Raw genomic sequence first — 26,777 nt, 5'->3', positions numbered from 1 at the left:
TCAAGTCCCATGTCAGGCTCTGTGCATGGAGCCTGCTTCTCTCTCTCTCTCTCTCTCTCTCTCTTTCTCTCTGTGTCATGAATACATAATTATGTATACATTATGTCTCTGAAAACATAAATACACACATACATATTGCATAAATGTGAATAATTATGTAAATACATACCATATTTATTGTATATGTTATGAATAAATAAATACATAATTATGAATACATGAATCTATTTTAAAAAAGAATCTGCCTGGGTTACTTAAAAAAATATTACTAAGGCTCTACTCAAATCTGTTACTTATAGTTATCTCAGAATGGGGTGTGGGCATCAGTATTTTTGTCTTGTTCCTTTTCTGTGCGTTTGCTTTTTTATTGTTCTTGTGGGACTTAGGGAGGACAAGTAGAAGATTGTGCTTTTTCTCTTTTCTTAAATTACCCAAGTGATTCTCTGGCATAGCCGTGGTTGAGAACCACTGAGCTGTAATGAGCCATCTCTTCTGGCATTTGGCCTATGAAATATCTTTGCAAATATTCTATCTCACTGTGTTTTGCCACCCCTGTGTGGAGATTCGCATTAACAGAGAACTATTAGCTTATTCATTATATTCATGCTTATGTTTCTATTGCCGACTAATACTGTGGATAATTAGGTTTTTTCTTTAATATACCTGAACTTTATAATCTGTATTGTTTTGTTTGTAATAGAACTAGCTATTTTACTATATTCTCACAGAGTAATCTACAGTTCTCTATTACCCTGATGATTATTTCTCAGTGGAGTCTTAGATTACTAATTAATTGTGTGAATAATTAGTTATGGTAATAATCTATTTTTTAATTGGCCATTACCTGTGACTGTGCATCTAGTAGACCTAACAAATGCCAGTTGCCTTTCAACTGGCAAATGTGTCCCAGTGGAACTACAGTAAGATTTCAGGCAATCAGAGGATTTCTAGAACCATTTTTCCCTTTTGGGTACACATCATGTCAGTTCAGTATAGTGCCTTAAAAATAATTTTGTATGCCTGAGCTAAATCAAATGATGTACAGAAATTAAGCAGCAAAGAACATTTTAGGTAGACAACACTCATGGCATGTGTATTCAATACAGAGATATTAAAATGTTTGTTTTCAAATTGAGAAATGTTTGTTCCTTGTGGTTCTTAATGTTCCCTAGTAGAGATGAACAGGCTTGAGTCTACACCTGTAATACCAGAGTTATAGCAAACTATAGTAAGTATGAGAGAAAAGAGGCTGAGCGTGAATGCCCTTCCATAAAATTTTGAAAAGTAACTGTGATAATATTTTATGTGTTTGACTTGTGTATTTTATTCTTAAATCTGGTTTTATTTTTGTCTTACAGTAAAAATATTTCTAGTTAAATAGAACTTCTAGTTTGTAAAGAAATTTGGCAACTTTACATAAAATTTGATTTATTGCCAGAAGAGACTACCATAACAAAGATATCTATTCTCTTATTCTAAGAAAGTTTTTTATTTTTGTATTCTCTGTGTAGTATTTGGGCATTTGTTCGGTTTAATATATTCAGGTTTATATATTATGAAGCTATTTTTCATAAAACTTTGTTGAGTCTCCACTATTAAAACTGAGCTGGTAAACATTCTGTTCTTATATTTTCCTTTTAAGGATCTGGCCAGCAGTTATATAAATGCTTGTATTAGTAGATTGGAAGGTAGGATTTGGAGAAAATTCTGTGTTCTAATTTGACCAATGGTAATATTGTCTTGCTTTATTATTTCTTAAAATCTGTATGTTGAAAAGGAGTTAATAGTCAGATATTCTTCCTCTGCTGTTGATTCTTTAAACACTGTATTTCATGGTGGAAATTGCCTTGTTTTGGGACAATGGAAATGGGAAAACATAGATTATAAAGCTATCTTTTATGTTTGTGTTATCCTTGGAGCATTTTGTTATTTTATTGCTATATCTCAGCCAAACGTAGATAGTTTCAATAGTAAATGCACATATTAGTTTTATATGCCCTGAAGGACCATGGTACTTTAATGATGATGATTGTTTTTTTCCTTTTAGGAGAGAAGCCACAAGTCCTACCGTCCCTTAACTGTATTGACATTTCGCTTAAATTATCTGTTTAGTGAACTGAAACCAATGTCTTATCATCTCCTAAATATGGTTTTTCATGCTGTAGTTAGTGTGATATTTCTTAAAGTCTGCAAACTTTTTCTGGACAACAGGAGTAGTATGATTGCTTCTTTACTTTTTGCAGTGCACCCAATACACACAGAAGCCGTAAGTAAAATAGTAAATCAGTGTTTTCTTTCTTTCTTTTTTTTAATTTTTATTTATTTATTTATTTTAAAGATTTATTTATTTATGATAGACATGGGGGGGGGGGCAGAGACACACAGGAGGAGGGAGAGGCAGGCTCCATGCTGGGAGCCCGACGTGGGACTCGATCCCGGACTCCAGGATCGCGCCCTGGGCCAAAGGCAGGCGCTAAACCGCTGAGCCACCCAGGGATCACCTCTTTTTTCTCTCTTTCTTTTTTTTTTTTTTTTTAAACAAAGCATGCATGGTGATTATAATGGTTTATTTTTAAGAAAAAAAATTTAACCATGGCTTTCATTAAAATATTTGAAGATTTTAAAAGTATTATAGAAGTCTTAACATCTGATGTACAGAGTCTGGCTTCCTACTATATATAATTTTTAAATTTTAAAATTTTGAAACAAACATTATTTAAGGACATAAGATACTGCTCAAGATGAGTAATGTAAAGTAAAATGAATACAGTTCTTTGCTAATTTTTTTTTTTATTGATACAGATTTAAAACATTTGTTAAGTTGGCAGTGTTCAAAGAACAGAAAATAAGACAAATTTAAGTAAAAGATGAAAATATATCAAAATACAGGCAGCCCGGGTGGGTCAGCGGTTTAGTACCGCCTTCAGCCCCGGGCCTGATCCAGGAGACCCAGGATCAAGTCCCACATCGGGCTCCCTGCATGGAGCCTGCTTCTCCCTCTGCTGTGTCTCTGCCTCTCTGTGTGTGTCTCGTGAATAAATAAATAAAATCTTAAAAAGAAAATATATCAAAATATATGTAAACAGAAACAGACATCCTAACCAATGATGATACTCAGTACTTATCTTTTGTCTGTTGCCACATTTCAAAATTGTGAGCTGCCTCTGCTGTTGCCAATGTATCTATTAGCCCCCACCTACCAAGACATACTTAAATTATAACTTTATTTTTCTTGATAATCTTGAAACCCCCAAATTGCCTTTCAACAGAGCAAACAGGGCTCTGTTCAATTGCTTTGTTACAGGCTTGCAGTTGTAAGCAAAAATGTGTGTGTTTAAACACTGGTGCTTAAATAGTTGTGTGTATATTGAAAGGGGTTTGTGTATCTCCCACTGTCTTGAACCTTTTTATGTCTAGTTGAACATTTTTCCATACATTTACAAAAATGATAGGTTATTTTAAATTTTGCAGTGAGTTCAGGATATAGAAGTTTGAGGGTTTTATATTTAAATTTTTAGAATTTAAAAAAAGGACTTTTTAAAAATATTTACTTGAGAAAGAGATGGATAGAGCACAAGCAGGGAGAGAGGCACAGGGAGAGGGCAGGCAGACTCCCTATTGAGCAGCCCCCCTCCCAGTGCAGGGCTGAATCCCAGGACCCTGAGATCATGACCTGAACCGAAATCAGACAAATAGAACTGACTGAGCCATCCAGGCATTTTTTTTAAGTGGAATTTTTAAAGTTAATTATCTTGAGCTTACGCGTTTATTATGATAGAACTTACTGAATTTATGATATTTTTATATTTTAAAGATTCTTGTATTTTAAGAGAATAGGATCTTAGATTTTTTTTTTTTAATTGTAACTATTCTAGATATCATACTAATGTCAAATGTTACTGTTGAGGGCAGTTGGGTAAACAGTACACAGGACTTCTCTGTGTACCTATTTTTGCAACTTCTGTGAGTCTATAATTACTTCAAAATAATAATTGTTATAGAGTCGCTGGTAAATTTATTTTTATGGAAGATATACAAATTCACCACATGAGGGCGGTCAAAGAATGTCTAAGAAAATGAAATGTGTGCTTGCAAAATTACGGCAATTTGATTTCTAAAGTGCTATTCCTATTACATATGGTAGTTAAATTTTCAAGAGGCTTTTCATAAAAAGAACTCCCTTTCCTTTTAGGTAACAGGTGTTGTAGGAAGAGCAGAACTTTTGTCATCCATCTTTTTTCTAGCTGCATTTTTGTCATACACCAAATCAAAAGGACCAGATAATTCCATAGGTGAGTGTCTAACCTTAAATTTTTTCTCTATACCTATAAATTTTGATCAAGTAGTTTTTATTTACTCCATTTTTATAAAATATATGCCACACTTGAGTTTATATATTATACTACTTCATGTAAGGATATAAGAACATGGCATGCAACACTGTCAACATTAAAAATTTTTTTGCATGTAATTTTCGTTTTATCATGACTAACAGATTCTGTATGATTTAACTTGAAAAAAGTTACCCTGGAGTATAGCAGTTTAAGAGTCATTCTTAGTTCCATGTGCTATTACCTATAAATGATACAAGTGCCAATACTTCAGTTGTCTTTCTATAATAACACCTGTGAAGGCCGTGAATTGTATTGTTTAGGTAAAGTTGAAAGTATGTTAAACTTTTATTGTGTTTTGATAATAGTTCAGCTGTTTATTGAGTCCCCACTATGTGACCCACCCTGCAAAATGCTTTGTACGAATTAGGTCATTAATCCTACTGATGCCAGGTATTAATAGATAAATTCCGGGCAATAAAAATTATTTTTTAGAAGGAACAATGGGCCTGAAAGAGGTTTTACGTAATGGTTACCTGTATTTGGCTGATATAAAATTTAACAAGTTTTTTTCCTACATTCTTAGAGAATTTTCTCACTGTAGACTGAAAGAACTGATGATAAGGAACCTAATTTTATATTAATGTAAACTAACATTCAAGAAGTAAGTGATTTAGCCAAACACTTCAATGTCTTTTTGGATTTGTAATATGGATGGATTTCTATTTCCATTTCCTAGAATGGTTCCTATTACATATCTGTTCATTACATATCTGTTAAGCAAATGACCAAGTGAATGATTAAATTCTAATTAAAAAGATGCTGAACCTACTTTTGAAACTTTATCCTCTTAATTCCAAAAATACTTCATATTCCATGGGACATAATTTTACGCTTGAGGCCATAAACATCATTTTGTATTTTTGTATCTTTGTATTCACTGTTTTGTATTTTGTATCTTTGTATTCACTATTTTATCCAATGTATGCTGTCCTGTGTAAAGGTTTTCAATATGTAATTATTTGATCACTTTAAATTCTAGGCAATTCATTACCCATCCCCCCCCCCCTTTATTTTTAAACAATCCACCTCAGGGCCTTTGTTCTTTTCCATTAGTTTGGGTTTCTGCTCAAATGTCATCAATATACTATTCATCTTCTCCATTCCTTTCTATTTCCTCTTACCTTCTAATTTTCCTCATAACACTTAGGTCATCATTTAACAAATTATTTGACTAATTTTTCTTACTTATCTATTATCTCTCTCCCCTACGAAATGTAGTAGATACTTAAAATAACCGAATATGTGATCGCTGGAGGTTTGTATCTTTACACATGTAAAATCCGTTTAGAAACCTATATTTTGAACTTGGAATGGATTTTAATGATTGAAATTAAGTCTATAAAATCAGTCTATGTTCATTCAGTAATAAAGTCACCAAAAGTTGAAGAACTGAAGTGACTGATTTCAATAAACCTCTTGCCTTTATTAGAGCTATTCGTTGCTTAGATTGAATCCAACATTGCAGAGGGCAAATGTTTGCTTTTTGTCTTTAGTGGGAATTACAAACTAGTAAGAATCTCTGAATTTAACATCAGAACAACCAAGTTAAGAGTTATGATTTCCTTATGCATGACTATTTCATTTTTAGACCTTCAGAATTCTTGCCTCGGGGCACCTGGGTGGCTCAGTTGGTTATGCTTTTGCCTTCAGCACAGGTCTTGATTGGGATCCACCCCGCATGGGCTCTTTGCTCAGAGGGGAGCCTGCTTCTCCCCTCCCCTCTGCCTGCTGCTCCCCCTCACTATCACATGTGCCCTTTCTCTCTCTCTCTCTCTCTCTCTCTCTCTCTAATTTCTGTCAAATAAAATCTTAAAAAATTCTTTCCTCACTGTAAAAATGAATATATCTACCCTTATATCCCATTGGAGTGATTTTGAGACTCAATGAAATAATTCATGTTAAACTTGGTTATATAGACTGATATATATTTTTTTAAATGTCTTTTCAAGGCCATTTCCCACCTGTTTTTATTATATTCATACCCATCCACCCATACTCTATATCATTCATTTACCAAGCTTATTCCCTCCTCTCCTCCTTTATTCATGCATACCTTTTTTCCATGTCCTCTATATCTTTAAGGTTCAACTTTAGGTTCAGCTTGTTTTGTAAATAATGATCTACTGATTTTTTTTACCTATATGAATTTTTTATTGAGGTTAGCATGATAATTTGGTCCTTGGTATAATCTCATATTTGTGGTTTTGATTTAAGTAGAACATGAGATTTTTTTGTATTTTGTTTTTTGAGAAAAGGAATACTGTTATACAGAGTATCTCCAGTTGTATTTCAGTGTTTTTTGAGTTGCTTTTCTTTTAGTAATTTTAATCTATAGAGAATTTTAAATTTGAAAACAATTTAAAAAGTAAATGAATTTCTGTATTAAGCCCAATGACAAAAGAAAATCTATTAAGTTCATAAATTGTTTTTTCTTTTATTTATACCTGGAATTAAGTCAATTATTTGAGTTTTTACTTTAAGGTTCTTAATAAACAAACTTGAGGTCCCACATTCATACCACAATGTCTCTTTTAAATTGGAAAAGAATTGAAGATCCTATTTTCCAGTAGGAAAACTAAAACTCAGAAAAGTTTCCCAAGGTCACAAAGGTTAGTAGTAGATCCAGAATTACTCTCACAGTTTATTCTTCTTTAATCAAATTATTACTACTAACTAGAGACATTTGCTTAATGTTGATGAAGTAGGTTTTCTGTTTAAATAGAACTTATGAATATTCTATTGAAAATTTTTTAAAAGAATATTAAATTTTCTTTAACCTGTTTCTTTTTTCATACTCTTTTAAATAAAATGTTAGTCTTCTTTGCCCAGTAGTTTTCAGTTTCAAGTTTTATTTTATTTTATTTTTTAAAGAGCACTGCTTTATTTATTTATTTATTTATTTATTTATTTATTTATTTATTTATTTATTTATGATAGTCACAGAGAGAGAGAGAGAGAGAGGCAGAGACACAGGCAAAGGGAGAAGCAGGCTCCATGCACCGGGAGCCTGATGTGGACTCGATCCCGGGTCTCCAGGATCGCGCCCTGGGCCAAAGGCAGGCGCCAAACCGCTGCACCACCCAGGGATCCCCTAGTTTCAAGTTTTAATAAGACATATAGATGTCTGTGTAGTAAAATATTTGTCTTCATTTCAAACTGATAGTTCATTAATCACGACACTCCAGCCTATAAAGTTTCTCTTTTCCACAAAAATTTTTTGTTCAAGTTATACATCTTGGATGTTTTGTTCTGCATATATAGAGGAAAAATCACAACATTTAAATACATTTTAAGATATAAAGTATAGATAAATGGGGAAATAAAATGTAAATATAGAATCACAAGTAAAGTGTTTTAGTAATGTGTAATAGTTGTCTAACTTGTTATCTATTTATGATATAAAATAGTGTAGTTCCATATTTTGCTGTTCTTAAATTGCAGTATGGACTCCAATTGCGTTGACAGTGGTTTTAGTTGCGATTGCAACATTGTGTAAAGAACAAGGAATAACAGTTGTGGGAATTTGCTGTGTGTATGAAGTATTTATTGCCCAGGGGGTAAGAACAAAATTTTTTTTGTTGCTATCCTTTATCATATTCAGGTTATTTTATAATAAACTTGTTTTCCAAATGTATTATTATATAAATTGGTCTGTTTACTAATAGTGATTCCAAAAAAATTGCAAGAAACCAGCATGTTTTGTCCTCACATCCATTGAAAATTACTTAACATTTTGTAACTCGTTCATTTTTTTTTTTAAGGACTACTCTTTGATTTTAATAATAGAATCATTAGGCAATTTGGAAATGTACACAGTACTGTTGTACAGTATACCTCATTATGGGATAAGATTATTGGGCTCAGTTTTATTTATCATCGGTTCCATAAATTGCTCCATATTGATTTTATAATTGTCAATTTGTATCTAATCTTGCATTTTTAAAGTACTGCATTGTTGAAAACATTGTAGTATATTGTTATTTAAGGCTTTTTTTTTTTTTTTTCCTTTTGCAGTATACTTTGCCATTATTATGTACTACTGCTGGGCAGTTTTTCCGTGGAAAGAGTAGTATTCCATTTTCTATGCTGCAGACACTAATAAAACTTATTGTTTTGATGTTCAGTACACTATTACTTGTTGTGATTAGAGTCCAGGTTATTCAGTCCCAACTTCCAGTATTCACCAGGTATGAAATTCTGATTCTTTTTTTTTTTTTCATTCTTCTTTCTTTCTCTTGATGTTAAGTAATTATAAGTGTTTCAAAAAGTCTTTGATTTACATTGAGTTTTTTTAACAGCTTTATTGAGGTATAATTAATTAATTTTATTTTTTTTAAAGATTTTATTTATTTATTCATGAGAGACACAGAGAGAGAAAGAGGGAGAGGCAGAGACATAGGCAGAGGGAGAAGCAGGCTCCACACAGGGAGCCCGATGTGGGACTCGATCCTGGGACTCCAGGATCATGCCCTGGGCCAAAGGCAGGCACTAAACCAGTGAGCCACCCGGGCATCCCTAAATAATTTTTGTTAAACCTGCATTTATTTATAATGTACAAATTAGTGGGTTTTGACCTATGTGTACATTCATGAAACCACCAGAATGAAAATAATGATTTTTAACTTAATTGCTTAGGTGTTGTCTTTTACATTTTAGTGATTTTTGTTCACTTGTTCTATTAATTATTGAGAGGAGGATATTAAAATCTGACTGTAATTATAGATTTCTCTATTTCTCCTTGTAGTTTTATCAATTTTTCTTCATGTGTGTTAAAACTCTATTATTAAGTGCATAACATTTAGGATTGTGATATTCTCTTGATGAATTGAATGAACCCTTTGCCTTTATTAAATGAGATTCTTTATCCCTGGTAATAGTTTTTCTCAAAAATTCACTTTATTTTTTTGTTAATATTACATTGTTTACCTTTTTCCATCCTTTTAATTTATCGATATATTTATATTTAAAGTTGACTTCTTGAAGGCTACATAAAGTTGAGTCTTCCTTTTTTGGTCAGATAATATTTTTTAAATGAGATGTTTCAGGTGTTTACATTTAATGTGATTTTCATCTTGTACTATTTTTCTTTGTGACTAAAGGACTTTCTTTAACATTTTCTGTAGGTCTGCTGGTGCTAAACTATTTTAGCTTTTGTATATAAAAATACCTCCATTTTACCTTTGTTTTTGAAAAATATTTTGAATTCTTGAGTGTAGAATTCTATAACAAGTGTTGTCCATTCAGCCCCCTACCCTAATAATGTTCCTCTTCTGTTTTCTAGCTTTCATTGTTTTCACTGGGAAATCTTCTCTGTCATCTTTATTTTTATTCTTCTGCATGTAATGTGTCTTTTTCTCTATGCTTACTTATATTTATCATTTTTTAATTGAGACATAATTGATCTATAACACTATTTTAGGTATACATGTAATGATTTGATATATGTATATTGAGAAATGATTATCATAGTAAGTTTACTTACCATCCATCACCACACGTAATTACAAAAAAATTTTTCTTGTGATGAGAACTTTTAAAATCTACTTTCTTTGGAATTTTCAAATATACAGTAGCACCCCGTGAACTATATAGTCACCTGCTGCATATTACTTCCCTAAGATATATTTATCTTATAACAAATTTTGGATGGAGGTGGTCAAATGATAGAAATTTCTGGTCACTATTCTTTTATCTTTGTGTGTCTTGAGCCTAGAATCTGTAGGTTTTATATTCCATAAATTTTGGAAATTATTTGTCTATTACTTTTTTTCCCATTATCTTTTACTTCTTGAAATATTTTTCTATAATCTTCTTTTTCTGGGACCCTAATTACATGTATATTAGGCTTTTCGAAGTTGTCAAGCTAGAGCTGCAATCCTCTCCCAAAACCATTTTCTCCCTCTTTTCATTTTGGATAGTTTCTTCTGCAATGTATTCAAGTTTACTAATCTTTTTTCTGCAATGTCTAATCTGCCTTTAATTTTTTGTAGGTTTTTTTTAAGGATTTTATATTTATTTATTCATGAGAGATACAGAGAGAGGCAGAGACATAGAGGGAGAAACAGGCTTCCTGCAGGGAGCCCGATGAGGGACTAGATCCCAAGACTCTGGGATCACGCCTGAGCCAAAGGCAGATGTTCGATTACTGAGCCACCCAGGCATCCTTTTTCTGGTTTTTTTCATTTCGAACATTATTTCCATCTCAAGAAATTCTGTTTAAGCCTATTTTATATGTTTCATGTCTCTACAAGTTCTAATGTTTTACCGTCCTCATCTAACAATTTTATTGTATGTGTCATTCTTTTTTTTGTATGTGTCATTTCTTAGTCAATTTAGATTGAATAATTTTTCTCCTCATGGCTTATATGTTCTACTTTACATGCCTGGCAATTTAATTGATGCCATATGTGCATTTTACTTTAATATATTTCTATAAATGTTTTAATATGCTATAAATATTTATTATTGTAAACTAATATCAACATTATATTACTATAAACTATAAAAATTATACTATGATTTTAACTTTAAGATATTACTATAAATATTAGTATAAGAATCAAGATGTTTAACATATTATAAAATTACCATAAAATATATGGCTATATTTATTTTAAAATATTATTATAAAATAAAAAGTTATATATTACTATACATATCTATGTTATAAGTATAAAAATTACTATAAATATAAATATATTACTATAATAGTATAAACATTAAATATTACTGTAAATATTTAATATATTACTATAAATGTAAACACTATATTTAATATACTACTATAAATATTTAGAGCTTCATTCTGGAATGTATTTAAGTTACTTGAGAAATGTTTCATCTTCTAGCTATGCTTTTAATCTGTAATATATGAGACCATAACAGCATTTACAATAAGAGCAGTTTTCTTCCATTACTGACACAAGACCCTTCTGACTATTCTGATAGACTGTGATTTATGAGGACTTTCATTCTGCTGCTGAGGAATTATTCCCACCTCTGCATGGTATTTGAGAATTTTTATCTAATGCTTTTGAGAGATACTTTCCTAACTGCATTCTTTTTCCTAAGGCTGCAGTAACAAATTACCAGAAACTGGGTACCTTAAAGCAGCAGAAATGTATCCTCTTACAATGTTGGAGGTCAGAAGTCCAAAGTCAAGGTGTTGGGCACAGTTGTTTCCTTTTGAAGATTCTCAGAATCTATTCCATGCCTCTTTCCTAGTTTCTAGTGGTTGCCAGCAGTCTTTGGCATTTCTTTCTCCTTGTGTGTTTCTCTGTATGTGTATTCTGTGTGTATTCTCTCTTTATAAAAGGACACCAATCATGTCACAATCTGAGGTTCTGGGTAGACATGAATGTTTGAGACACACAGTTCAACCTACTGCACTGAACTTGAGTATTTCCTTACATATATATATATGCTGATCAGTTCTCATCAGTACTAAAAACTCTGTACACTTCTGTTTGAGAATTCAAGTCCTGACTCAAGATTTATTATTTTTCATGTATATAGATATTCAAATATGAAAGTTTTTAAAATATTATTTGTTCAGATAGTATTTACTTTTTCTCAACCATTTGAATTTTTAGAAGATCAAGTCAAAAAACATTAGGGGTTGATTTTTCAGCAATTCCTTCATTTTAAAGTGAGAAATTGAGTTTTTATTTTATTGGTTTTTTTTTTTTTTTTAGATTTTATTTTTATTTATTCATGAGAGACAGACAGGCAGAGACATAGAGAAAGGGAGAAGCCGACTCCTTGCGGGGAGCCTGATGCGGGACTCAATCCCAGGACCCTGGGATCACAACCTGAGCCAAAGGCAGATGTTCAATCACTAAGCAACTCAGATGCCCCAGAAATTGAGTTTTCTGACAATATGTTAATATAGCCACTAAAATTTTGAATGTCCCCTAAAAAAATAAAAATCTGAAGCTATTCATTTAAAATATACTTTAAAAAAATGATTTGACTATGTTTGCAGGAAACAAACTAAATTAATGAAATGTACATGTAATATATCATGGCCTGGACAAATATAAATTAGGATATAAGGTTATGTTGGTATGTACTAGGAGAAAAAGTAAATTGTAAATAAAATGTTAAATAGGTCTATACAGTTACTATTCTATACTGGAAATTTGGTTTTCAGCATCCTAAAAGTCTAAGCAAAGAGAAAAAGCTCATAGTTGATATAGTTTTCTCTGTCCAGGCAAAAAAAAAAAAAAAAAAAAAAACCTTAGTAATTCTTTCTAGGAAACAATTTATATAAACATTTAGTGCTGAAAGAAGTATCTCATATAGAAAAAACATTCGTTAGTCTTTTCAGAAACACTTATACAACAGGTACAACAATGAATCTTTTAAAACTTTTTTACTTTTAATTAGGAGGTTATATTTCTGCAGAATAACATATTATAGTGGTTTATATGAATTATTCTAATAAATTAGAAAAAGATAACCTAACTCTGATAGACTTCTTCATAGTTTCTATCACCTAGATGTTTCTTAAAGGGTAGACAGTTTGAACTCTAGTGAGGACTAAGGTATTAGTAAAAAATATTTTGTCTTTTTTTAATATTTTGTCTTTTTTAATGAGATTACACATAAAATATTGATTTTATTCAGTAACTCTGATAGACTTCTTCATAGTTTCTATCACCTAGATGTTTCTTAAAGGGCAGACAGTTTCAGCTCTAGTGAGGACTGAGGTATTAATAAAAAATATTTTGTCTTTTTTTAATATTTTGTCTTTTTAATGAGATTACACATAAAATAGTGATTTTATTCAGTATTTTATTTATATGATATACATTTTGTGTTAACAAAGTGTTTTAATTTAAATAACTTTTTTCATTCTTCATGCAGGTTTGATAACCCAGCTGCTGTAAGCCCAACTCCTACAAGGCAGCTAACTTTTAACTATCTCCTTCCTTTGAATGCTTGGCTTCTATTAAATCCTTCAGAACTCTGCTGTGATTGGACCATGGGAACAATACCCCTAATAGAGTCATTTCTAGATGTTAGAAATCTTGCCACATTTACTTTCTTTTGCTTTTTGGGGGCATTGGGAGTATTCAGTCTCAGATACCCTGGTGATTCCTCCAAGACTGTTCTAATGGTAAGAAACTTCTTAATTTTTTTAGATATGTAACGTTCAGTTAATTTAGAGACTGCCTTTATTTATTTATTTATTTAAAGATTTTATTTATTTATTCATGAGAAACACAGAGAGGCAGAGAAGCAGGCAGAGGGAGAAGCAGGCTTCCTGTGGGGAGCCCAATGCAGGACTTGATCCTGGAACCCCAGAATCGTGCCCTGAGCCAAAGGTAGACCTGCGTTCAGCCACTGAGCCACCCAGGCATCCCTAGAGACTACCTTTAATTTGTCAAAGCATCTTCTTAGAAACAGCATCTTTCTTTGTTCAACATCTGCCTAATTTATTAACTTATTTTAAGCTATTCTAAAATTACATATCAGAATTGCATATGCAGGCATAATTTGACATAGACATTCAGCATGTAAAATAAAAACTGGTTATGAATTTCCCTGATTTGATAGGAACTCTGAAACCATGAAGCATCCCTTTGGCATCACTTTGTTGTATTTCTTTACCCAAGTAGATTATATACTTTGAGGAAATGGTTCATATTATATACTTCTTTCTTTTCTTGATACAGAAAAGAGTGTCATGTATGAGAGAGATAGCTAGAAATGTATAGCTCTTTTGTTCTCATTAGCAAGATTTTCATTACTCCCCACATTATTTTCTGCTATGTTCAGAGGACTCTGATAACAGCCTACTTGTCGTTTTTCTGAGGTGTATTTCTTTGTAATTTTCTTACACTGCTGTCACTTGTAATGAGTTTTTTTTGTCTCTTCCTTTAAATTACTGAAGACAGTAATAATCTTTAACATTTTCTTGAGTATTTGCTATATACCAGAAAGTATTTTTCTAATACTTTAAAAATATATCTGGCTACAGCCACTAGGTTCATTTATTCATTCAGTAAAGTTTTTCTTATAGCTTATGTATCAGGCAACCTTTTAGGCACTGAGGATATGACGAAAAGAAATACAAAGCTCCAATTACCAAGGAACTGTCATTTTGGAAAAATTTGAAGCTAATCTCTGAGATATAGAGAAGATTGAAAAAAAAAAAACAGAGTTTGCAGGGAGATCGTATTTACTATTATTTTTGAATCTGTTGAGTTTGATCTGGTAGAGATTATGAATAGCACTTGGTGCCTGGAGTTCAGAGGAGAGTCCTGAGCTTCATATAAAAATTTGATAGGTTGGCATAGAGATAGTAATTGAAACTAGGCTGTGAATAATGTGTTCCATGGAGAGGTTATAGAGCAGCCTTTCTCAGTTGGGGTTTTGTCACTTTTCTCAAAGGTGATAACCAGCTATTACCATTTTAGGTGCATGGAATAGAAGATAATTCATATTACACAATGAATGCCTTAGAGTGTTTGGTCTTATTTCTCCCTCAGAAGATAGTTGAAGGGGGCTATATAGAGTTAGAAGAAACCTACAACTAGTTCTTGAAAAACTCCTATATTTAGATACTGTCTAGAGAAGAATGAATCTAAATAGGAAACAGACCAAATGGACAGAAAGGTAGGTCAGTGTCTCAGGAAAGATGGAATGGTTATCACTAACATGCTGTCAAGCAGAAAAGTGAAATCAGTCATATTTGATCTCTTTAAGGTGTATTACTTAAATTTATTTCTGTGGAGAGATTTTATTAGATGAGGATATGAAGATTGTTAGTGTAGATAACCTGTAGAAGTAATTCAACTTTGAATATTTCAAAGGAGGAGACAAGCTTGAATTTATTACCACCTAAGAGAACACTGCCATCCTCAAGCATAAGAGACTGCTGATCTCCTGTAGAGCTTGGAGGAAGGATAACGATCTAGAATTAGTGGACCTTCAGAGGGAGGAGAATCACTTTCATTGGAGTACTCAGTTGGCTGACTTTTAGAAGCAGGGGGATATCACTAATGGGTTGACTTGCAAAAATGTACTCATTGATTTGAAAAGTTGATTAAGTAGGCTTAAAATCAGCTACTTATTACCTTGGCTATAAAAGTATTTTCCTAAAAGTGTGGGAATTTGTTTTATATCTGAGGGACATAATGGATAAAGTAACTTAAAAATGTGTTGTCAAAGGAGATATTTAAGGTTGGAGAGACAAGAGCTTATTTGAATATGGATAGGAACAATACAATTGATTAGAAAATGGTTGAGTAAATGAAGGGATGGTTAATTGTGAGATTGTGAGGAGCAGGGGCAATGTAGAAGCTCAGATTTGGGCTGAGATAGATGGAGACACTTCTGTTGCAGAAAGAATGGAAATCACATTTGTGTGGATGTTGGTAGGTTTAGTAGCAGGAAATTGGAATTCTTGTTTTATGGCTTTAGTTTTCTCTGTAAGTTTGAAAAGGATGGTCACCTGCTGAAAGTGACATGGATCAAAAGTTTAAAAAAGTAATCAAGATTCAAAATAAAGGAGAGCGGGAATGACCTATCAAACCTAGAATTTCTGAGTAATCTTAAGTATGAATTTGGAGTTTAATAATCATGAACTTATGATACTAATCTCTTCTGCTTTGGGACTATCTCTAGTAGTGCCTTGCTGTTCGGTTAAGTACAGACAAAGCAGGTACGTGATAGAATAAATTCAAAGCTGAGATTCTGCTAAAAGAAAGGGAAAATAAGAAAGGATGGGTGAATATAAAGTTTTGGCATATAAAATGATTTATATAATCTGAATAAAAATAGGATAGTGCCAATAAAATAAGCATAGATTTATATAAATGTTATGGGTATAAAAAGAACAGTTGTGACTTTTGGTATAACTGCTTGAAGATAGTCCTATTTTTGCTATTAAAAAATAGCATCTATTTGTTAAAAAAGATGTTAAAAATATTTGTTAAAAATAGATGCTATTTTTATGGTGATATTTTGTGAAGATCTATGGAAGGGATAAGTAGATCAAAGGAGTACCTGCTAAGTACCAGATACCATGTTAAGCACTTATTAAAATGTCATATTATGTATCCTAACAATATAATATAAATAATTATTAATTCCAATTTATAAAGAATCACAGATTGGCAAGATGATTGGGTAATTTACCTTATGTTCCATAGGAAGTAAGAAATGAAACAGATTTGTTCCAGACTCCGCACTGCTACCTTCCCTTTTAAAGAGAATTTTATATCACTGAAGATGGAACTTGGGGTAGCCATAGTTAGCTAGGTTGGCATGTATTAACAGAGAGCATCTTAGAACTTTTGAGTAAGTTAATCACTCAAGACATTCCTTTATCTAAGAACCAGTAAATTTTTTTGTGAAATTTCTTTTTGTGTATGGTATGTAGCTTACGCATCAGTGCATGATACATCTTTGAATGAATTTAACACTTCTAATTATTTCAAATAAAATTGCTTTAGAGCAGCCATGAATTAATTAAAAATATGTTGATTTGTTTGTCATTAGAAAAGGACTACAGCAGTGCCTGGGTGGCTCAGTCAGTTAAGTGTCCAACTCTTGGTTTTGATTCAGGTCATGATCTCACAAGTCTGGATATCAAGCTCTGAGTGGAGGTCCCTGCTCAGTGGAGAGTCCACTTGAAGATTCTCTCACTTTGTCCCTCCCCTGACTCATGCACAAGTGTGTGTGTGTCTGTGTCTGTGTGTGTACACATGCTCTCTAAAATAGATCTTTATATTAAAAAAAAAAAAAAAAGACTACATATTTAGGAATATCTCTGTTTCACAGCTAGCTGATTATTTTTATCAAGCACTCCTGGGAAGTGGAAAGTGAATTATGTACTCAAGTGTTTTAGCTTTTTGATCAAAAAGAAAACATTAAAATTTCAGATATATAAATTAATATGATTCATAGTAGTTCAGTAGTGCTTTTCTTTAGATTCATTATTTCCTTATTACAAGTCATTAATTTGTCATATATGGTGAAAGTATTTTTTTCAATGTGTATACATCTCTACATCTGTATTTTATTAATAAAACATATTAAAAAACAATCTTTCCTTTCAAACTGTTAAAAGACTCAAATCTCTGAAGCTGAAGAACAACTTGCATAGTTACTCAGGAACTATAAAACAAATTAGGATAACAAAACATAGAAGCAGATGTCCATAGAAACAGATGTCCTAATAATAACCAACTTATTTCCTTTCACAGATTATTTGTGTGCTAGTTGTTTGTATCCTGCCTTTTTAATGGCTTTTGAGTCTAGAAATTATGTGCTATCTCATTTTCAAAATGACAAAAAGAATCTAAGCATTTTTACAAAAAGGATACCTTATTTCAGTTTCCAATATAATATGAATACTTAGTTGTAAAACTACAAAAACTGGCATGATTGTTTTGTCATCCTTTACAGTTCAAACCTGTTAACATCTTTGTCAGTGTATTTTTACCACATGTACATAAGTTGGAAGTATAAAAATTATTAATGTCTAATTTTAGGTATAGTTTCAAAAGTTCATTTTTTTTATTTAAGGACAAACACTACTTATAAATTCTAGCTCTTCTCACCTTGGTGACATTCATCCTGATATTTATTGTTATTGTTCCTAAGTTGCATTCTTTAGGTTTAAATTAGTATTGTTTACAGTATTATTAAAAATGGTCCACCAATACATTATTCAGATTAAATGATAAAGTATTTGGGTTTAACTTTTGAACGTTTATATATATTTTTTTAATTTATTAAAATATCCTTTTTCTTTGTAGGCACTTTGTTTGATGGCGTTACCATTTATTCCTGCATCGAACCTTTTTTTCCCAGTTGGATTTGTTGTTGCTGAGCGAGTATTATATGTTCCTAGCATGGGGTTCTGTATTTTGGTAGCTCATGGATGGCAGAAAATATCAAACAAAAGGTGAATCAAAATGTTAGTTCATTTAATGCTTACTAACTACAGAATTAAGTGTTTAAAATGTTTATTAACTCAGTTATATAAGTCTTTTATACCTTTTTGTTTTTCATCTTCTCATTTTTCTGTAATTGAAGTTAGGGAAGCTCCATAGCACCCACCTCATTCTATATTCTTCTTATTTATACAATTTTATTGGACAGCCTGTGATATAACAAACTTTGAGTTAGACCCAAATGAAAACAAGGATTTTGTTGAAACTGAAGTTGTAAATGACTATTGCCACTTCCATATAACTAAGATATAGTCCCTTACTTAAGTCATATTGAGTTAATATGTATAAATACATAAAGTAAGCAGTCCAGAATTTCTTGACATCATCAGTATCTGCATCATAACCACCACATCCTAGTTGCTTTAAACTAACAAGGAACAGAATAATCACACTGTATATATGGATATGGACAAGTCACATATATACAGTGACTTGTCACTGACTGCTTTCTCACTTTCCGGTCATCCTTCAGCCTACAGAATTGACTTGTCTCTACATCATTGGCTCCTGGTAGCTAAATCCAGTCGGTGCTTGTATTTAAATTTATTTCCCTGGCATCTGTAAAAAGTCTGTTTCCTAATTCTCTTCCATGTCTGCTCATTGCTGCTCAGTCCCTACTCACAGTCTTCTTGCTATACCTGCTCTTTAAGGATTTTTTTATTTGCCAGACTCTTACTCAACAGCGTATTTTTTTCTCACACTGTGTATTCTCCCTGGATCGTCTCATCCATGTGTATAATTTTCACTAACATCTACCAAGCCTTTTCTCTTAACTTCTACCCATATATCTAATTTTAATCAGTACCAATTTTGGGGTCCTTACCATGTGCCATGTGCCAAGAGCCATGATAGATCCTTGAGATTTGTTTTTTCATTTACCTAAACATTTCTTAACTCTGTTGTGCATGTTTGAAAATTGAAGCTCATATAGGTTACTTGAATCAGGTTACCTCAAGACACAGCTAGTAAACAGAATTTTGATTCAAATTTATATCGGACTGCTTCCAGTGTCCGTGTTCTTTTTTTTATTTATTATTTTTTAAATAGGCTTCACGGTCCATGTTCTTTCTGATCCATGCACTCTTATCTTGATTAAATGGATCTCTCAGAATCCCTGGGTGGCTTGGGGTTTGAACCTCTGCCTTTGGCCCAGGGCTGCGTAATCCTGGAGTCCCAGGATCGAGTCCCACATTGGGCTCCCTGCATGGACCCTGCTTCTCCCTCTGCCTGTGTCTCTGCCCCTCTCTTTCTCTCTCTCTGTGTCTCTCATGAATAAATAAAGAAAATCTTAAAAAAAAAAAAAAGTGGATCTCTCAAAAGGAAAGAAGTTGAACTGTGTTACTGAGACAAAAACACAGATTCACAGAACATTGGTACTAAATGAGACTGTAGGGATTATTGAATTACAACTTGCTTATAGATGAGGAATTGAGCCCTAAATAATTAGCTTACAGCTATATAAGTAATTTGTATCTATTTCATAAAGAGTTAGTTTTACTGTTGTAATAATTCTAGCTTTAAAATGTGAAATTATTCCAAGAGTGTCCTGATAATCTGTGGTATAGATGCTGTCTGTGTAAGCCAATTTTTTAGAAATATAGCCAATGACAAGATTGACCCTTGATAAATACAGGTAAGAATATTCAAGTTATAAGTAAAGGCCTTAAAAAGGAAAAGTAACAGTTAAAAAATTGGTTTGTCAACTTTTTTTCACTATATGTAAACAGAGTGATCCTCATTCCTTACAATAAACTCAAAGCTGTTATTTGGGAATATTTAACATACTTCTTACCTCTCTTCTAAAAAATAAAATCATTCTGGTGATGTAAACAGTGTTTTTTTTGTTGTTGTTGTTTTGCCTTTTTCTCTTAAACAGTGTACTAAAAAAGTTATCCTGGGTTTGTCTGTCTATGATGATATTCACTCATGCCTTAAAAACACTCCACAGAAATTGGGATTGGGAATCTGAATATACATTGTTTATGTCAGCTTTGAAGGTAAAGTATCATCCAGAATGACAGGAAAGTATCTCATTAATGATTTCTTATAGCCATGTCTAAGATGTTTTTACATTTAATTAGACATTTTACTGTCAATTTTAAGTACTTCTCCAAAAGTTTAGTAAAAATACTTTGTTCTTTATATAATATATACCATAACCAGTGCTCTGAATAGCACTTAGTTGGTATGTCTACAGCATATATGAATAATTCCTTAAATGCTATACAGTTGTTAGAAACTGAAATGATAATATAATGTTTAAATAAGAATACTATATATAGTTCATTTGTTCTGAAGCTGCATTTTTTTTTTAACTTTTAAATGTCTCTAAAATCAATAAATGTTACAGTGAGAGGCATCTTACAATTAGTTAGTGGCTCTTTTGTTTTCTTAATGATGAGTCTTAGGGACACCTGGGTGGCTCGGTGATTGAGCATCTGGCTCTGACTCAGGGTGTGATCCCCAAGTCCAGTGCCTCAATCCCTGCGTGCCACCACTCTCCACCACCCCCCATCCCACCCCACCCCCGCACCCTGCATCGGGCTCGCTTCTCCTTCTGCCTACGTCTCTGCCTCTCTCTTTCATGAATAAATAAATAAAATCTTTTAAAAAAAAATGGTTAGTCTTAGTATTGATAATAATATCTTAGACTCACTGAAATAAAATACTCAACAAAAAATGGCATATTTACTATATGGAAGAAAACCAAGGTTATAATACTGTAGGAAAGATAGGAACTGGCAGAAAGGTGTGATAAAGCATTTCTATAGAATGGACAAGATACATGAATAAGGTCTTTTTAAAAACCGTAAAATTTGGTTTCTGTAAAAGTTATAAGCAATGATTTTTTTTTTTTTCAGGTGTTTCTCTTCAAATCTCTAAATTCTTCATTTGGCTATTTCTGTACTCCTCATTGCTTGGCTTTACTGGAATACTGCCTCAGTCCTATAGTCTCTGTGACTTCTTGATTTGGCATCACATGACTATCCTTTTGTCCCACTCAGTAACTCCACTCCCTCTTCTAGTTCAGAAGTCTGTAAACAAAAGAGACCTCATTACCATTCTTCTTAATATGCACTCCTGGAACACCAACAGAGTCCCATAATTTTCAAGAACTTTGCTTATCCTTTCTCCTAGGACAATCTCAAAACCACAGTCCCGCTCACTGAAGTTAGTTCCTTGGCCAGGTATATCTTTACCCGGCAAGAACATCATGCCCATCTGTGAGCTCTTAAAGCATGGATTAATTTAGAACTTTAATCCCAGGTTTTCCATTACCATAAGAAACTATGTAAGTAGCTTTATAACAAGCCTAAAAAGAAGTAGTCAGTGTAATGTTAAACATATTCTCATGTTCAAATACCTTGTCTCCTAAAAAAAAAATACAAATAGTAGAACAGGAGTTTTCAAACAGCACAAGGGTTGTTTTTGTTTGTTTGTTTGCTTGTTTTTAAGTAGGCTCTATGCCCAATGTGGGGCTTGAACTCAAAACTCTGAGATCTAGAGTTGCATGGTCTTACTGACTGAGCCAGCCAAGAAACCCCTTGATGCTTTGATCAAATAAAATTTTTAATAAAATGCTAATATATCAAATAGATGAAATCAGACTGCTATGGTTTTAATATATTTATGTCAAGAGAAAGGAGAGTAAATTTAGTGAAACTTCATTTGGCTCCTTTCTCATCTCCAGGAACACCTCCATGGAACACTCCATTCCTAATAATACACCAAACCTCTTTGTTAATTGCAGGTATATATGCAACTTTTTCTTTTCTGAGAGAAAATTGGAATTATTTTTCAAGTTTTATTAAGGTATAATCGACATAACTTTGTATTAGTTTAAGGTATACAACATGATTTGATATGTATGTATTGCAAAATAATTACAATCTATTAACTTCTGGTACCTCACATAGGTACGGTTATTTTCTTTTGATGAAAATTTCGAAGATCTACTCTCTTAGCAACTTCTATATATACATTACAGTATTGTTAACTAATAGTCCCCATGCTGTACACTGCATTCACAGAACTTATTTATCTTATAACTGAAAGTTTGTATCTTTGACCACCTTCACACATTCATGACTATCTCTCTGGAACACTCCATTCCTAATGATAAATAAATATCTGTGTTAATTGGAGTTGTATTTTTAAACTGTAATTAATTTCTATATGCTTATATGTTTAAGGTAAATAAAAATAATGCCAAATTATGGAATAATGTGGGTCATGCTCTGGAAAATGAAAAGAACTTTGAGAGAGCTTTGAAATACTTTTTACAGGCTACCCATGTTCAGCCAGGTAAGCATTATTAATTAATAACACTATTGAATTAGCTTCTTTTTAAAAACTTGATCATATTGGGGATAATAAGGTAGAGTTTCAAATTTCATTCTAGGTGATTTGAATATAGTGTTTGATGCTGGCTTATTTTGAATTAGATTATATATTAGAGCGATTTAGACTTTTTTTTTTTTTTTTAAACCTAGCAGAGTTGGGTAGTACTGATGAGCAGTTTTGGTGGAGTGGTAGATGCAAAAGCCTGATAAGAGTGCGTTGGGTAGAGTGAAGGAAGAATAATTTGAAACAGTTAGTATAGAAAACTCTTATTAAAGAGTATCGGTGAAGAATGGTGGTATTGCTGGGAATGGTGTCAAGAGAAGGTGGTAAGTAGGATAATAGGGTGGTTTGTTTGTTTTTTAATTCTTAAGGTGAGAGAAACAGCATATGTGCAGCTAATCCATTGAGGCTGGGAAAAGTAATTCTAGATGGGGGTACAAATTACTGGATCTGTGTCCTTAAGTAGATCAGAAGAGATAAATAGAATTTGGTGCACAGAATAAGGACTTCATTTTTAGAATTGTTAAAGTATGGTAACAAACCAGGCAAAGTACATGGATGTGGATATAGGCAGTCAAGTAGATGACCGGGAGGAAGTTTCTGGAAGTTGTCTTCTGTTTGCTTCTGTTTCCTCATTGAAATAGAAAGCAGAATCATCAAAGAGTGAGGAGGGGTCAAAATTATGGAGCTCTAAGAACAGGAGAAGGTATGAAGTAGCCATCTAGGGCAGTGCTTCACAGACTTTATTGTGCCCGTGAATCACAGGGCGATATTAAAGGCACATTCTGACAGATAGAGGTTTAGAGTAGATCCTGAAGTTCTGCATTTCTAATAAGTTCCTGGGTGATGTTTAGCCCATGGATCACACTTTTGGAAACAAGATCCAATAAAGTGTATAGACTAGGAAAATGTACAGTTGCCAAGCAATTCTGACACTCTACTTGAGGTTAGGAATACTTTATTTAAAATTAAACTAGTCGATGCAGTTATATGCTGTTCTCTTATTACATTACAGCTGCAATGGTACAGACAGTGGAGAATTCAGTTAAACAAAATTAGGACTTTTTAAAATGTGTTATCATTAAATGAGAAATGGATAAGGGAATGATTATAATGGATGAATCTAAGTTAAGGGGGGTGAGACAGGGTGGTAGGATCAGTGATTTATAGATCTGAAGAATTGTTGGTATCTAAGTAGGATCTAGCTTAGAGCATCAGTCTTTTTCAAGAGGAATGCTATTGGCATTTTGAGTGTATAGAACTGTATTTCAGGATATATATGAAACATGGCCCTCATCCATGGTTATTATTTTCTCTTCAGAATGATGACCAAAAGATACTCTCTCCTCCTCTGAACCCCTGTCACATTTCTAAATATCCTCAGAAAAGCCGGGAGTGGCAAGCAATACCCACTATTTGTCTACAAGATATGACTGTGGCCATTGCACTAACTAGTGAAAAGAGGGCAGAAGTGAAAATCATTGGAAGAAAGGATACCAAAGGCCAAGTATTAGAAAATCTGACTTTGTAGATTTTGAAACCACTAAGAATTAAGAGAACCATGAGCCAGGAGCTATGACCCAGAGAATGGTGACTGCGACAAGGAGAGATAGTGGATAATAGAGTTTAATGACCTGAAATTCAGAGACAAGTGATTTTAAGAAGGACCAAGAGTTGTCTGGAAGTGTTAAAGATCACTGAGGACACCTAATCTACCTCCAGACCCAGTGCCCAGTGTTGCAAAGAATAAGAAAAAGAACATGGTCATTACGTGGAATAGCTACATGTAAAAAAAAAAAAAAAAAAAAAAAAAAAAAACCACATTCCTGAGGCAAAAACACATTCCTGAGGCAAAGCCAAATTTCACTTAGACAAAGATGAAGAGAAAGTTGTAGAAATAAAACTGATGGTCTAGCTTTTCAATTTTATCTCCCCTAGCTCTCTATGTAGTTTAATTTTTCTTGAAATAGAGAATACATATCTTGGGCTTCCTCACACCTTTACCTTTGTTGATGATCTTCCTTGAGTCTAGAATTCCTTCCCTCTTCTTTGCCATCCACCTTCTACCATCTATTACAACCTATCTCACGTGGCTTCTCTTTAAAAAACCTTGCTACCTCTCCAATAAGCAAATATTTTTAATCTTTTTTTTAAGGATTTTTTAAAAAAGATTTTGAGAGAGCTTGAGTGCATGGGCTCATGAGCAGGGGGATGGGCAGAGGAGAAGCAGACTCTCCCTTGGGCAGGGAGCCAGATGTCGGGCTTGATTCCAGGACCCTGAGATCATGACCTGAGCTGAAGGCAGACACTTAATCCAACTGAGCCACCCAAGCACCCCTTTTTTAATCTTTAAAACCTCTTACAATTTCTTCTGTATCTTTCATATAATATTTGTAACTTTCTGTTTAATATTGTGTTGTATTTATTTGAATATTTATTTAAAATATATATTTAAGCTAAAGAGCTCCCTAGAGATAGCATGAACATCTGATTTATCTTCATACCTCCGAATCATCTAGCATGGTCTTATACACAGTCAGCATTCACTAATTTTATTTTTTTTATTTATTTATTTTGAGAGAGAGAGAGAGAGAGAGAGAGAGCACTGGTGGGGTAGTTTGGGGAAGAGGGAGAGAAAATCTTAAGCAACCTGAAATGACCTGAGCCAAAATCTAGAGACATATGCTTAACCAGCTGAGACACCCCAGCATTCCAATGTTCACTAATTTTATTCTTTCAAAAGTCTTTTAGGTTCATTCTATGAGTATTTAGAGAAGCAAAGTGATCTTTGACATCAGACATAGAGGGACTTTTTTTTTTTTTTTAAGATTTTATTTATATATTCATGAGAGACACATAGAGGCAGAGTCATAAGGAGAAGCAGGCTCCTCACAGGAAGCATGATGCAGGACTTCATCCCAGGACCCCAGGATCACAACCTGAGCCAAAGGCAGATAGATGTTCAACCATTGGGCTACCCAGGTGTCCCCATATAGGGACTTTCAAACCTAGAAGATGTTATTTATTTAGGCCCTTTCCACCTTATTTTTATCATTTCTAAATTGGGACCATAGTTTTATCTTATTGCCTTGTTTTAAAGAGTAAATGGTGTGGGTGGGTGTGTAGAATCATATTTAGTTTTGTCTGGCAAATAGTGCATATCACTGGCTTCTTGGCAGGTGTAAGCACTCAGCTTTAAAATATTTTTTCACCTCGTCAGTTGTCACTTTTTGCTGTTTTTGAGAGACTTACTGAACTTTAGTATGACTTCTTACCATACTGTCGAAACTGCTGTTTCTCATAAACCATGGACTAGGAAAACAGGTAAACCAGTTTATTATAATTTATTGTGAAAAAGTACATAATGTTAGAGACATTGAATTTGGTATTCACAGGCATCTTGGGTTGTTCTGTTTTTTAGCCATATTCTTCATAGATTCAATAGATGAAATGACATGCATGGAGGGACATCAATAGTCTTTTTTGTCACTGTTAGACATACACAGATTTATAAGACTGGAGGTAAGGGAAAAGGTCAGGACAGGAGGTAAAAATTTGAAGTAACATGTATATAGGTATTTAAAAACTTGGGGCAGGTGAGCACTGGGTGTTATACTCTATGTTGGCAAATTGAATTTAAATAAAATATTTTTTTAAAAATAGCCTTACTCTTGGAGGAAAAAAATAAAAATACAAAATAAATTAAAAATTTCAGTTTAGTAGGAGTACACAGAGTAGGGATTCATAACATTTTAAAATTAATTTTTAAATACACCAAAAAACAAAACATTCAATCTAAAGGTTTGTTTTTTTGGGTTTTTTTTTTGTTTTTTTTTTTTTTTTTGCTTAACCAAAATAAGAAGATAAACTATGTATGCAGTGATTTGACCAGGTGGCATGCAAGTTGTGTTAAAAAAAAAAAAGAAAGAAAGAAAGAAAAAAAAATGTGATTTTTGTGATTTTTGTTTTATTTTGATGGTTTACAAGTGTTTAAAAAAAATCCCAATTCACAAAGATAAAATTTTTACAAATGGAATTACAGTTTCCATAAACATCTTTACAAGACAAG

The 26,777-nt window shown here is 32.9% G+C and overlaps 1 protein-coding gene across 7 annotated transcripts in view; it reads left to right on the top strand.

The window, feature by feature from the left end:
- The window catches only part of TMTC3 (transmembrane O-mannosyltransferase targeting cadherins 3), an 86,576-nt gene that overhangs the window by 16,995 nt on the left and 42,804 nt on the right, over positions 1–26,777 (top strand). For 6 of the 7 annotated variants that reach the window (XR_005985242.1, XR_005985241.1, XR_005985244.1 and 3 more), the window contains exons 3-10: positions 2,048–2,266; positions 4,193–4,292; positions 7,836–7,951; positions 8,409–8,581; positions 13,263–13,515; positions 18,167–18,315; positions 20,241–20,361; positions 22,558–22,669. Coding sequence is in view for 2 of the 7 variants with exons in the window: in XM_041738471.1 (XP_041594405.1) it covers positions 2,048–2,266; positions 4,193–4,292; positions 7,836–7,951; positions 8,409–8,581; positions 13,263–13,515; positions 18,167–18,315; positions 20,241–20,361; positions 22,558–22,669 (1,243 nt within the window). In the remaining 5 variants the exon portion in view is untranslated. Of the gene's footprint in view, positions 1–2,047; positions 2,267–4,192; positions 4,293–7,835; positions 7,952–8,408; positions 8,582–13,262; positions 13,516–18,166; positions 18,316–20,240; positions 20,362–22,557; positions 22,670–26,777 lie in introns of those variants that run through there. The other variant, XM_041738472.1, reaches the window with a different exon arrangement.

Source organism: Vulpes lagopus, chromosome 23 (assembly GCF_018345385.1).
Source record: "Vulpes lagopus strain Blue_001 chromosome 23, ASM1834538v1, whole genome shotgun sequence".
Classification (NCBI taxonomy): domain Eukaryota; kingdom Metazoa; phylum Chordata; class Mammalia; order Carnivora; family Canidae; genus Vulpes; species Vulpes lagopus.
This window is presented reverse-complemented; position numbering and strand designations above follow the sequence as displayed.